Genomic DNA, 13,051 nt, shown 5'->3' on the forward strand with positions numbered 1-13,051 from the left:
TTGCCCAGCAGCTCGCCGCCGCGAGCCCAGCTCGCTGCTCGCCTGACGTCCTCGCCGTCGTCGCCAGCTCGCCCGCCGCCGTCGCCGCTCTCCTGGTCGAGCCCGCCGCCGTCGCCGCTCATCTGGCCGAGCTCGCCCCCGTCGCCGTTCGCCCAGCACGCCAGCCAGCTCGCTCGCTAGCCAGCCCAGCCATCACCTATTCGCCGTCGTCCCCGTCGTCACCGCCGTTGCACGTCGCCGTCGCAAGCTCACCTGGCCGCCGTCCCGGGCTGTGGCGGAGTTCTCCAGACCCTTATTTAGAATTTTCCCTAAAAAGTGAAAAGCAAAGTTGGATTAGAAAAAAAAAATTAACACTTTGCATAAATAAAAGAAACATGGAAAATGGTGGATAATTAAAGAAAAGCCAAGGCCCCGAATGGCTAAATCTATACTTCCCTCAAAACCCTCGTTTCATCTTTCTTTTTTTGTACATATATATAAAAATAATTCCATATTCTCCTTACTTATACAGAACACACATCAACCCATCTTGTTTGGATACGGGCATACCTAATAAAATGGATACTTCCGGACCCATTTATCTTAAGACAAACAATACTTGAGATTCGAGATACGATATTTTTTATTATCTCTTGGCGTTTTGATGAACTTATAAGTATAAGATAGATGATTCTCCATTTATCCCACCCCGTAACGTTAGCAAGTTCGTATCACGTGGATGCAATCAGAAAACAATCCTTGATGAAATTTTAGTTAATGAAGTTCGAGTGAAATTTTGACCCTCGTGAGTTATATAAGCATCAATTTTTGTGTTAGCATAACAAATTATATAGCTTTTATAAACATAAAAATATCTAAATGGATGTTTCCAATCATGCTTTTTGACTATTTAATGTAGGAAACGTAAAAAGTAGGATCTACAGATATTCAATCCCACCGTCACGCATTTTATACTTATCCGTCCATAAGTATATTTAAACAGCCATCCATAATGTCAAACTATGAACAGCCTATCCAAGAAAGATCGTTCGTCAAGCATTCCATTTATCGGTCCATATGTTGTTGCTCATCTATCGATTTAATCATCTATACACGATTTCGCTTTTCAAATTAAATTTAATTATTGAGATTTCCATTAACCAAAAAACTTATCCATGAAGGGAGAGGCCGGAAGTTGTTTTTTGATTACATGCATTGCTCTCGGCTTAAGAGCTACAGCAAGTGAGCCACTTTGACATGACATTAGTTACGATGAAATGGCCTCCGGTACGACGAATTTTCTCTTCATTTACGGCCTTAATACAAGTCCCATACTTAATACTTACAAATTAAGCAAGTCACAAGGGCGACAATTTTTTATAAGCTTACGTCTTTTTACAGCTTCACTGATCGGAAATGCCTATTCCCATTTCCACCAAAGTTTAACCGGGCGAAATTGGATTTAATTGTTCGATGCTATGGTGTAATCACATGCTCTCCTATTGTTATGTCCAAATGACCTCTGATTGCCACTTCAGTTTACGTCTCTTCACGATACCACAAGATAGCTTGGCCGCTGAGACAAGATTTAACTTAAGTCAACGAGTAGTTTTTGCTTTAGCCAAAAAACTTATAGTTTTTGCGACCATGGAAAAAGTTCGTAAATGTCAGATTGTCCTGTCGCTCAAACTTTCCTATCAATGGCAAGTGCGGTACATATTCACGGGCCTCATCATGCTTAATTTCGTGTTCCGATGCATACATCGTCACTCATCTATTCAATTGGCATTGTCGAGATGATTTCCCTCGAAAATTATAGTATATATGTTGCTTGCATACTGGGAGGCATGATTTAATATTTTGTACTCTAATATTTCTCCTCAAGTTTAATATGATCTTTTTGCCTAGTACTAAACGATGAAATATTTCATTAGAGAGGCAAATAAGGGTCTAGAAAAATTTAAACTCGAAACCTCCTGCTCTGATACTATGTGAGATTTTGTGAGACCATATCAATGATTATAAAAATTTAAGCTTTTAAATAAATGCGTGATTTAATATTTAATTGCTCTAACACATACGTGTCTTCTAACTTGCAGAAAAATTCAACCACATTAGTAAGCCAATGAGGACGTTGTACATTATTTTGTTTAAATTTTTCCTCCTTTTCACTTTCTCTATTGTTTAATCTATTTCTCTGGTCTGTGTCTATTTATTAATCTCACAAATATTCTTTTTAAATCTCCAAGTACTTGGCGGTTCGAACGTCATATAAGATAAATGGAATTCGAGCGCTTAAAAAGGAAATTCAGGCGATCGGCGGTTGCCAGTCGCACTCCCGAAGGGAATTCCCGATGGTTTAATCCATGAGCGCCACTCCGCCGTTGGATCCAACGTACATGATCTGGACCCTCCATCACGACAGGGTAGATGTTATTGCTTACGAGGAACCAGTTTGCTATGTTGGTATGATATGTAGTTTTGTGATATTTGATTTTGCTATTATTGAGTTAATTTAGGGGAATGTTTAGAGAGTAATGGCTGCATTACGATAGGTAGACCTATTAAAATGGGTTCAAAACCTATTTAATAACCCAAAATTATTTATATGGGTCAAACTGGAGATCATAATGGGTTTACAAAATAAAAATGATGAAAAAATTGGATTTGGGAAAATTTTCCAAAAAGTCCTAAACTTATTGTAATTTTGTCCATTCAGTTTTAAGCATATCAATATTATCAATTGAGTCATAAACATTTTTCACATTTTGCCAGTTTAGTCTATTCGATCAATTTTAGCTTTAAATCGCTAACATGGACACTGGCCTTCTTAGGTGGCATAGCCAGCGCTGACGTGGATAATTTTTAATAATATTTTAACTTTTTTGAATTTTTGAATTATTTTTTTTTCTTTTTTTTTCTTTCTTTTTCTTTTTCTTCTTCCAAGCTCGCTGGTCGCAAGCAAGTCGTAGCCCTTGCTTAGACCTCGCAACGGCCATGAAGCCCTCGCGAGGTCTAGGCGAGGGTCATCTACCGACCCTCGCCAAACTTGATGGAAAATAAAAGGAAAAGAAATAAAGAATAAATAAACATTATTTTAAAGTATAATTTTTTTTAAAAATTATGAAAATTTGTCCACTTCAGCGTCGGTCGTCCTACATGGCACTACCGGCATCCACGTTAGCAATTTTAGGTTAAAATTAGACGGATGGACTCAATTGATAAAACGTAAAAAAATTTAAAACTCAATTGGCAAAATTGTCCTTTGCAAGCAATTTTGAAACAGACCATTTTGATCTACTACGTGGACTTGAAGATTAAGCTCAGATCAACTGAGAACTCCATTTGTTTATCAGCAAAGCCCATCAACTTCGCAGGCCCTATTCGAAGCTAAACATGGCCCATATTAGTAGAGAAGCAAATAGGGTGGCTAATTGGATTGTTAAAGCCCAAAGAAAAAATAAACTATTAAGTAATTGGGTTCTTTATTCCCTCCCGGGTCTTTGGGATATATTGTGTTTTGAAGCTCATGGAATGTGTTCTCGAACCTCTTATAATTAAATAAAAGTGCTTTTTATGACCAAATAAAAATTATAAAATTGAAATGTTTAGGATTGAATTAATAAAAGTGTAATAGGTTTAAGATTTTTTTTTAGACAATTTTCCTGTTGTAAATGGGTTCACTTAACCCATTCATCTTCTTTTTCTGTTCTTCAACCTCAAGCGAATCCAAATTAGGCAACGACCCCGAGAAATCAAGCACGTTGTTCGCGCTGTTCCAATCTTCGGCCCTGAATTTGAGCAAATAAAGAACCGCCCACTTGTTGTTGATGCTTCCGGGGCTGGTCTTGGAGGCGAATTTGGCGTACAGATCGGCGAAGCTGAGGGCTTGAGAGGACTTACCTTGGGCGGCGGCCGGCCCTTGATCGACTCAGTGAGGGTGGCAACATCGTGGGTGACTGAGGGGGTGAGCCGGCCAGAGAGGATGCGGAACATGTAGCGGAGCGAGCTCTGGAAACGGAGCAATTCGTGAGCGACGGGTAGTTGGGGTTCTGGGTGAGCAAGCGGAGCACGAGCTCTTTGACTAGATCTGCGACCTTGTGCCGGTTTTCTTCATCCGTTATAGAGCTTTAAGAGAGATAGTGATGGGAGGTGGAGAGATAAAGAATGGGGAAAATTGTCCAAAAAGAGTCTTAAACCTATGCATATTTTCTTAATTCGATCTTAAAAAGCTTCGATTTCGCTAATTGAATCGTAAACATTTTTCACTTTTGCTAAATTGAGTCCATCCGGCCAATTTTGACAGGAAATCGTGGACGCTGGTTGACAGGTGGCGCTGACATGAATAATTTTAAATAATATTTTAGTAATTTTCTGAATTTTTATGAATTTTTTCTTTTTTTTCATTTTCTTTTTTTTTTAATTCTTGGGGTTTTGGAGTTATGGCCAGCCGACCCTCATCGGCTCTACGCGACGCCCTTGCTAGCCAACACGAGGGCGTTCGAATCCTCACCTAGCAAGATTTGGCGAGGGTCAGCCGGCCACCCTCGTCGGCTATAACTCCAAAACCAAAAAAAAAGGAGAAAAGGAAAAAAAAGAAGAAAACCATAAAAATTTCAAAAAATTATTAAAATATTCTTTAAAAATATCCACATCAGCACTACGTGGCCGGCCGGCATCCACGTCAGTGATTTCCAATTAAAATTAGCCGAATGGACTCAATTTGTAAGAAGTGAAAATGTTTAGGACTCAATTGGCAAAATGAAAAGATTTAAAACTGAATTTAGGTTTAAGACTTTTTGGATAATTTTCCTAACAGAATTGGGTGGGGGCAAGTGAGAGTGACAGCTTCTTTTGATTGTTAAGGGCACAGTAATGACAAATTTTGTAATTTCTTGTAAAATTGAAAACACAGTGAAAGTAATATGAAAAATTCGCTAGGTTAGTTTCTTTTTTACAAGGTCTTGTATCAACTTTTCTCGATACAGCTCAAGTTGTTTCCTTTTCTACATTTGCTTTACTTTTTATAATTTCATCATTATGATTATTGACTTCATTACTTTATATATGTACACTTCTGCATGGATATTAGAACTGCATAGTCGGTAATTAAAACCCAAAAACATCACATCAAATAATGTATTATTAAACGGACGTTAACCAATATATTAAAATCTCATTTATATTTAACCCAAAACTAAAGCCCGAACCCACTTCATGATTTGTCGATGGCTCGGGCTGAACTTTCGCCGCCATCTTCACACCCCCAACCACAACCTGACCCTCAATCTCTCTCACTAACTTGACCAGTAGGTCTATGAAGCCATCCATTCTTCAAAGGCAGTAATATAAGGAGAAAAAAAATGCTAAAAATGAATATGGAGACGGGTAATGTATGAGTCGAAAAGTTTGCATTATAAATAAATGGATCAAAACAGTTTAAATTGATCAATTTTGGGTCACACTATTTACAACCCAACACACCCATTTGAAGGGCCTAATGACAGGGTAGCGTGATTTCGACTCAACCTCCCTGCCTTTGATCCGTCCGTCGATTGTAGATACAATGATATGCCGCTGCCTCCAACCGCACATTTGTTTTTTATCAGTTCATACAGCTATACACGTGGTAAGGATCCAATCTTGTTTCGCTAATTGACCAAACCCCATCTGGATCGTGATGATCCAGACGAATGGTTAGAACTACATATAATCATGACCGTACGATGCGGGCAAGTGAAAAGTTTTTCACCACGTTGCAGTCTAGAGCGATTTGCCAAGTCACCAGCTAAAAAGAAAAGCAATCAGAGAAGTGGGCTTTGGAGGGCTTTTATGCCTACGGTCTGGGAATTTGAATGCTGATTTATCTCATGGGTTGATAAAAATAAAAAAAAAGTATTGATCAGCGCTCATGCATAGAGTAGATTGCAAATCCCGTCAGCGGATGTGGCTAAAATTTTTGGACTGGTGTCGGAGGGGCCCGTTGTCCATACTAAAGGTAGAGATGAGGCCGTTGAGGGTGATTACTGATTATCATAGGATTATTGATGATAATGGAGATATAACTATTAAGGGTTCAGAGGAATTGATGCTGGTTTCAGATACACCGCCGAATGACTTCTTCCGGAAAATGTTCGCCTTGTAAACAATAGGAACCGTATTGTGTCCTTCCATTAAGCTACCGGTGTTGATGGAGTATCTTCAACTTGTACATGATGAAAGTCTGATTTCTCAAATGATCTGGGTGAGTTTAATCATATCCAATTTGGTAGGGGGTGTGAGAAAGATGAAGGATAACGATTGTGTTTACCAGACAAAAATTACTCAATATCTCTGCAGTTCATTGTTCCATACCGGAGAGAGTCCAACCTCTTAATTGACAATGGCAATACAATGGTCTGCTCTCCATCGTACTCTTTATAGATATCTAGGCTTGCTCTTGCTTAAATGAAAGAGTGACATAAATATCCCAACCCGAAGAACAGATAATGTGCAGGGGATATTAGCTCGGGATGTCGACATACTGGCTATGAATGCATAAACAAACGGATCATCTCTTTGCCTCAGCTTCTTTTTGAGGGAAGAGGTCCAGAAAATCTTTTATCTCTTTGTCAGTCCTTCCTGGTAACCGAGCTGCGATCTCAGACCATCTGGATGACATCAAAACACAATGAATTGCACATGCATGAGTTGGATTTAGTTTGTCCCACAATGAAATTCTCAGAAAGCCCCTCAAAAAGAGAGGGAATTTACAATGGAATGATATTATGCACCTGTTGCCAAGAAGAGCATGAAGCTGAAAGATGAGGTTCTCTTCTTCCAGAGAAAATGCTGGTCTATTCGAGTCAGGCTTCAAGTCATTGATACAACTCAGCCTGCAGTTCTTCTCACATCTTCGCATACCTATCATTATTCATAAAGAAAATCCAAAAAGTTTTAGCTTTTATTGCCCTCTAACTTACAAAGGCTAGGGCTTGAGAACATTTGTTCTGGTGTTATTTCTCCCAATTTTATAGCTGAGGATAGAGTAGTTCGTAATGCATCTTTGTTGTGAAACATATCAGCAGTTCTGTATTTCATCATCTTTGTCCTCGTGCTAAGTATCATGTTTTAGTTAAATATTTGCTTAGTGCTATTGTGAACTATCACAGTGGCAAACTAAGTATTCGTTTCTACTTCCAGGCGATCTCATAAGTTGTATAGTTTCCCTCCAGACTTTCTTCTTTGTGCGTATGGTTTTGCGCATCAGTTACTTTTTCAAGGAATGGTGAAGTATACCCAGATCAGAATGAGATTTGAGGATGGGCTGAAGGAGAGGCATGGCCATGGGGAAGTGCCATACCGTTAATTCTTGTTTTAAACCTTTTCCGTTGTGGCAAAAAAAAATTATTCTAATCAATTGAATGCTTGGTCATAAAAAGCGGTTGACAGATAAACTTGACTGGGTTATTCTTCAGGAAAATCATTACATCTTACATCTTGCATCAAAGTAAATTAGTACAAGCCCACAGCTAAGCATACATTAACCTCGTTAAATTTTAATTCAAGACAGTCAATGATGGCTTGGGAGGCTAAGAGGAAGACTAACGATATTTGAGGTAGGCATGCTATCCCAAAACACAGGCACTTCTTTGCCATTAAATGGGATTGCTTGTTAGGTCTCAGAATACAATTAGGGCTTTCAGACAGAGGGTATTTTTGAAGCCCTTTCAGTTGGGTTTAAAAAGCAAATTTGTAAATTAAAAAATAGAAATGTACTTTTTGTATTAAGGCAAGAAGTACCAGGAGCGACTGAAACTGCATCATTTACTCTGCTGCAAGCAGCTTCTTGCGCATCACCGAAACTCCTGCTCACCACAGGAGACGCATTCCCAGTTTGGCAATGTGGCCTTGATGACAACAATTGCTTTGTGACTTCCATTGATGATGGTTCAACCAATGATTCGATCCTACTTTTCCCAGTGTTGGCTGCAGAAGTTTCCAAACTATTTCTCATTCAAAGTTATGTGAGCAATGAACAAAGAAAATAAGATTGGAGAAATAATATTTGGTGATGCAAAGCAAACACGGGCCACATTTAAAACACATTGACATTGATTTAGGTGAGTCATTATCATATTGATACAACTAAGCATATTTCGAAGTTGAATACCACATTCTCTATTTCTAATAAAATCAAATCCGTACATATATCTTAACATATCTAACGAGCTGAAAACGATAATTAAAGCTTACTACAAATCTCAGATGAGCTCAAAAGACAGCTTCCTCTATAAGCAAAAGTCACCATCATTCAAATGGCCACGAATGCTGTCAAAGTGATTACATTTTCAAAAGTTATTGCTAACTCAACTGATTGAGAAAGCATACTTGAAACTCCAAATCTATTTTGTTTGCAACAAGTAGGTTTCACGAGTTCAACTTCACAGAATTGGGAAATTCAGACAGGCAAGCCATTTCTGCTCATTTGTTTGTTGTTTCTTTCATTCATACTCTATTCTAGGATTATGAATTCTGTAAACAGCAGCCAAACCTGAAATTCAGACAACTGCAGAGTCTGCTCTGCTCCACGATTTTTTATAAAATATCTGAGCATACCACATTCTGATTAAACAACATAATGCTGTTGCAAGTCTCTTAGCCTAGTCTTTGTATCTTATTGAGTGGTTACAGTTGTCCCATGTCAAGAAAAAAGAACATAGAAAGTGATTGTCATCAAGTGTCTAAACCTGAATCATGAGTTACCACCTTCAACAGCGAAGGCCAAGAAAAGAGAATAGAAAAGCGTAAAATGTCATCAAGCGTCTAAACTTAAATGACTTACCATCTTCCACAGCGAAGGCATTAGATGTGCCCTCATGGACACGGATTCCTTCACAATAACTTAAGGCAGTTTTGACTCCAAGCCTGAATTTTCCACTTCTTGTCCAGCTCGATATGTCATTAAAAGTGATAGCACCCAATGTTCCCATGCCTCTATCGAGGATCATAGAGAGATCACCAGTCAAGAGTGGTATCTTCCCCTCTCGCCCCCTTATTTCATTGCTCCCAAAGTACTCTCTAGTCCAATCTTTACCAGCTTCTTCATCGAAGTCACCTCCAATCACCGTCACCATCAACTTCAGCACTGATGAGGGTCCAGATTGCACGACACTACCTGTACTGGAATCTACCAAGATGACATGAATAGGAGCTCCTCTCTCACCCTCAACCTCATTACCTTTAACTAGGCTCGATGGTAGTTTAGTTATAAAATGAAGACGTAAATGCTTTTCACTCTCACCATCTTTTCTCATTGATGCAGACCTGTCAATAGAAATACGAATTTAATAATTCACTAAAGAGAAATATGCACTGCAGAATATAGTGCCTATTACACCCAACATGAGGACAGCCCTCTTGCCAACCGTAGTCGTACAAAAGAAAAAACATGCTGAGCGCCAAATCCAACATATGAAATCATTCTAGGAGGTCATTCGCATTACCATAATATTGGAATCAAATGACAATCAAAACCTACGGCCTTTTAGCAATCACTAGCTTGAACACATTGATCTCACTTAGTCTTTTAAAGTATGAAAAAGAAGCACATATACCAATACTCATGACCAAAAGAAATGATGCAGTCCCTGTCTCTGTCTTCAATACATAGAAATAAACTCGGAAGGAATTCACTATTTCAAACAGTGTTGCAGATAAACTTAAGGTAAATTCTCGTGGAAGATCAACAACAAAAGCAAAAACACGTCTCAGTGACATTATCATTCACTACCATCATATTTGATTCTAATTCTAGTAAATCACCCCACGTTGTTGGTGACAAATCAGCTTGGCATGCATTTAAATGGCGATCATCTCTTAAGTGTCTCAACAAAGATTCTTACCAACAATTTAGCTTTCCATCTGATAAAGGAACTTTTGTTGCGTTCAATAGATCACGGCTAAAATTCTCATTGATAAACTCTGTACAATCAGGAAGTTCACCGAGTTTCTCAAGATCAAGTGGCTTCCTAATTTTGCCTTTCATTGTGTTAAAGTTCTCCATCAGTAACGCATTTATCCTCAAATATAGATAATTGTCCTTCACTGCAGGCATCAATGGCTCCATCTTCTCGACCTGAGCAGTTTCAAATGCACTCAAACTCTGCCTGCAGGACAAAGTGCTGCAGCGTTGGCTTAGGATTCGAATTGCAAACTTCTTTAATACAGGAAGGGCATCGCCACAATAGTCCCACCAGTCACCTTTATACGCAACAACTATCAATATACAATTTACACATCGAAAACAAATAAAATATGAAATTAAATCAATGTGGTTAATTGGTTTAAAGAATAGATGCTTACAAGGGTGAGATGTTCGTAACATTGTCATTGCTGAACAAGTGAACAACTCTGGCACTTTCTTACAATAGAGCAGCATATCTTGCAAAAATTTTTCCTTTTCTTCACCAGCTACCAATTTTTCCAATATGAAATAGATGCCCTGTTTCATTGCATTATTCTCTATAAACTTCTCGCTACACATGTAAGCAGGGTTAAGAAAAGCTGCAGCAGCATGTATTGGATGAATGATACGACTCTGCCGTAGCTGGAAAATATCCCATAACCTCTGATACTTTTGTACATTCGTCTCATATATTTTTTTAATAGCCTCATCTGCCATTTTCACAGCTGCATACAAGAACCCAGAAGTAGCGCCGTAGCTATCAACAAGACGAAGTACTTGAAATATCGATTTTAGAGCATGCAAGACTTCTTTCCCTTCAATCCAAAACTCAGAACTGCAAATGAGTTTGCCCACTTCTTCGCCCGATTCATGCTTCTCAAAGCTCGATGAAAGCCACTCAGATGATGAAACAAGCAATTGCAGCTCACTTTCAACCCCCATGATTGATTGGAGCATATAATAGCTTGAGTAAAATTTTGTTCTTGATGATTGTTTCAACTCCCGGTTGTTTGTGACCTGCTTCATCGATGATAAGATGCCATTGTGCTTGTTAATCTCAATGACAACCGCTCTTGCTTGATCAAATGTCTTTCGAACCCATTCGATTCCATTGTAAATATCCTCAAACAGTAAATGTATTTCTTGGGCAACACAATTAGTCTCGTACACATGGGAATGGTTGTCATTTGGCATAATTTTAAATAACCCTTCTACTTGAACACTGCTGGTTATACACTGCACGATGTTGTCGGCCCCTATTTTTTGAGTGACAAAATATACAATCTCACGCAGCAAAACACTTGTTAACTCATTATTGTGGATATTCAACGCATTCAACAGTACCATCCCTTCAATAGAATGGGCAAAGATATTAATGAAGGATCTCTCCTTATCACACCAAATATCGAACATGATTGTGCAGCCAGTTTTATCCCATGATTTCTTCACATTTGCCACATACTCTCCAATTTCCTTTTCCAAATCAGGCACTAACTCTGCTTTGACCACTGAACAACAGGGCAACTTATAATGGGAACCATGTTCAGCCAAGCCATTCACAAAGTCAATGAAGGAAGGCCTCCGCACAATATTGACATCAACATCATTCAAGAGGATAAACTTAGCGAGCAATTTATCCAGCATAACACTTTCATTACTGATAAGAATTTTGGGCGAAGTCTCTTCGGTCTTACCTGAAGAGGCTTCAGCCTTGGCTCTTTTAGCAGAACCAGAAATTGCTTCAGCAACGGCAACTCGAACATCTTCGGGCACCTTGGTGCATATGTCTATACCACCGCCTTTAATTCCAGATAAATGTGATTTAACTCTTGGAACACCACCGGCAAATATTTTGTCGCAAAACTTGCACTTAAATCTGCCATCCAAATGCTCAGCATATTCCCAAAATCGATCTCTCTTTCTAACCATGTCAACTTCCATGGCCTGTACACACAAACGAAGACTGAATTACACAGTGAATGAAATTTTCAATAGTCACATAATTGACATCAGTGAGAACTATAAACCATGAATTATAGTCTATGGTCATAGGTTTTAAGGTTTAGCGCCTACATATTTCTGAACATCTTCGCCAAGCAATAAATTAAACCCCTGGCAATTGACATTCACACTAATGTCCCTCCTTCATCAAAGCAAGGGGGGTTTCACCAGCATTGTCGGTGGATTGACAAGACTCAAGGAAGCATTTTCTTCCCCTATGAATATATATACACACATTGTTATGAGAGCTCCAATTCATAACACTGATATTTAAGTTGACCTTCAATTGAACGAAGATAAAAGTTTAAGTATCTTGAACGAATAACGAAATTCATTCTATTGAGATCAAATTCAATGAGAATCGTTACCTATATATATATATATATATATATATATTCCGGGATCTTCAAGAGAGATGAATAGAGAAATTAGTAAAAGGCTTCATCTTCACTCAATAATTGTTAAAATTAAGGGGTACTTATACCCAAACAATAAGCATAGGAAAGAAAATTAGAATTAGATCCATAAATTTAATTTAACGCTCACACTAGCTTGCTTCCTGAGAGCAATACAGAGTATCTAGAATTGAAACTGACCACTCAGAAACAGCATGACTACAACATTGAGGGAAAGGGGTTGAAATAATTGAAACCCCCAGAATTCCTCAACCAACTATCGTCGCTCATATTCACATACAAAAAGTTGAGAGAGAGAGAGACATACCCGGTGGTAGAACGAAGAAGAAGAGGCGAGATTTCTCACGCGGAGCGCGACACCTGAAGAGGGAAGAGCGACCAAATCACAAACGAAGTCGAGAGAGAAGCAGAGGGAAGCGAAATTTCTCATGCGGCGCGAAACCCTGAAGAGCAGGGAAGAGCGACCAAATCACAAACTTACCCAGCGCCGAGGAGAGCGAGGTGCTTGAATTTCGCCAGTTTTGGGGTTTTGGTCTGCGGTCACTACTGTTTTATCTTTTTCCCCGCGGTGGCAGGGGGCGTTTCATTCACCCGCCCGCGAAGATGGGTTTGCGAAAACAAAAGTTGGCGTTCTTTTTCGAAGTCACGGCTCTTACGTTTGTTACGTTGGTTTCGTTAGCTTCACGACAGTCCAACCGCTCTGTCGGAT

At 39.0% G+C, this 13,051-nt stretch overlaps 1 protein-coding gene across 1 annotated transcript; it reads right to left on the minus strand.

Moving 5' to 3' along the window:
- Window positions 1–6,529: 6,529 nt before the first annotated feature.
- LOC115662957 (uncharacterized) lies at window positions 6,530–12,800 on the minus strand. Its single transcript, XM_056302523.1, has 7 exons — window positions 12,650–12,800; window positions 10,324–11,869; window positions 9,864–10,221; window positions 8,804–9,285; window positions 7,762–7,947; window positions 6,753–6,882; window positions 6,530–6,629 (listed from the first exon to the last, which is right to left on the minus strand). Exons 1-7 carry the CDS (start codon window positions 12,770–12,772, stop codon window positions 6,530–6,532), a joined length of 2,925 nt encoding a protein of 974 aa, XP_056158498.1. The 5' UTR covers window positions 12,773–12,800.
- Window positions 12,801–13,051: the final 251 nt, after the last annotated feature.

Source organism: Syzygium oleosum, unplaced genomic scaffold, assembly GCF_021117445.2.
Source record: "Syzygium oleosum isolate NSW1041296 unplaced genomic scaffold, Sole_v2.1 Sole_v2.24, whole genome shotgun sequence".
NCBI lineage: Eukaryota > Viridiplantae > Streptophyta > Magnoliopsida > Myrtales > Myrtaceae > Syzygium > Syzygium oleosum.

Bases quoted from the DNA above. Each gene is read 5' to 3' on its own strand.
- LOC115662957 (XM_056302523.1), bottom strand. From the start codon at position 12,772: ATGAGAAATTTCGCTTCCCTCTGCTTCTCTCTCGACTTCGTTTGTGAT. The intron at 11,870-12,649 runs GTATGTCTCTCT...TTGTGTGTACAG, and splicing joins CTTCTTCGTTCTACCACCGG to GCCATGGAAGTTGACATGGT. The intron at 9,286-9,863 runs GTAAGAATCTTT...TTCTATTGACAG, and splicing joins GATGGAAAGCTAAATTGTTG to GTCTGCATCAATGAGAAAAG.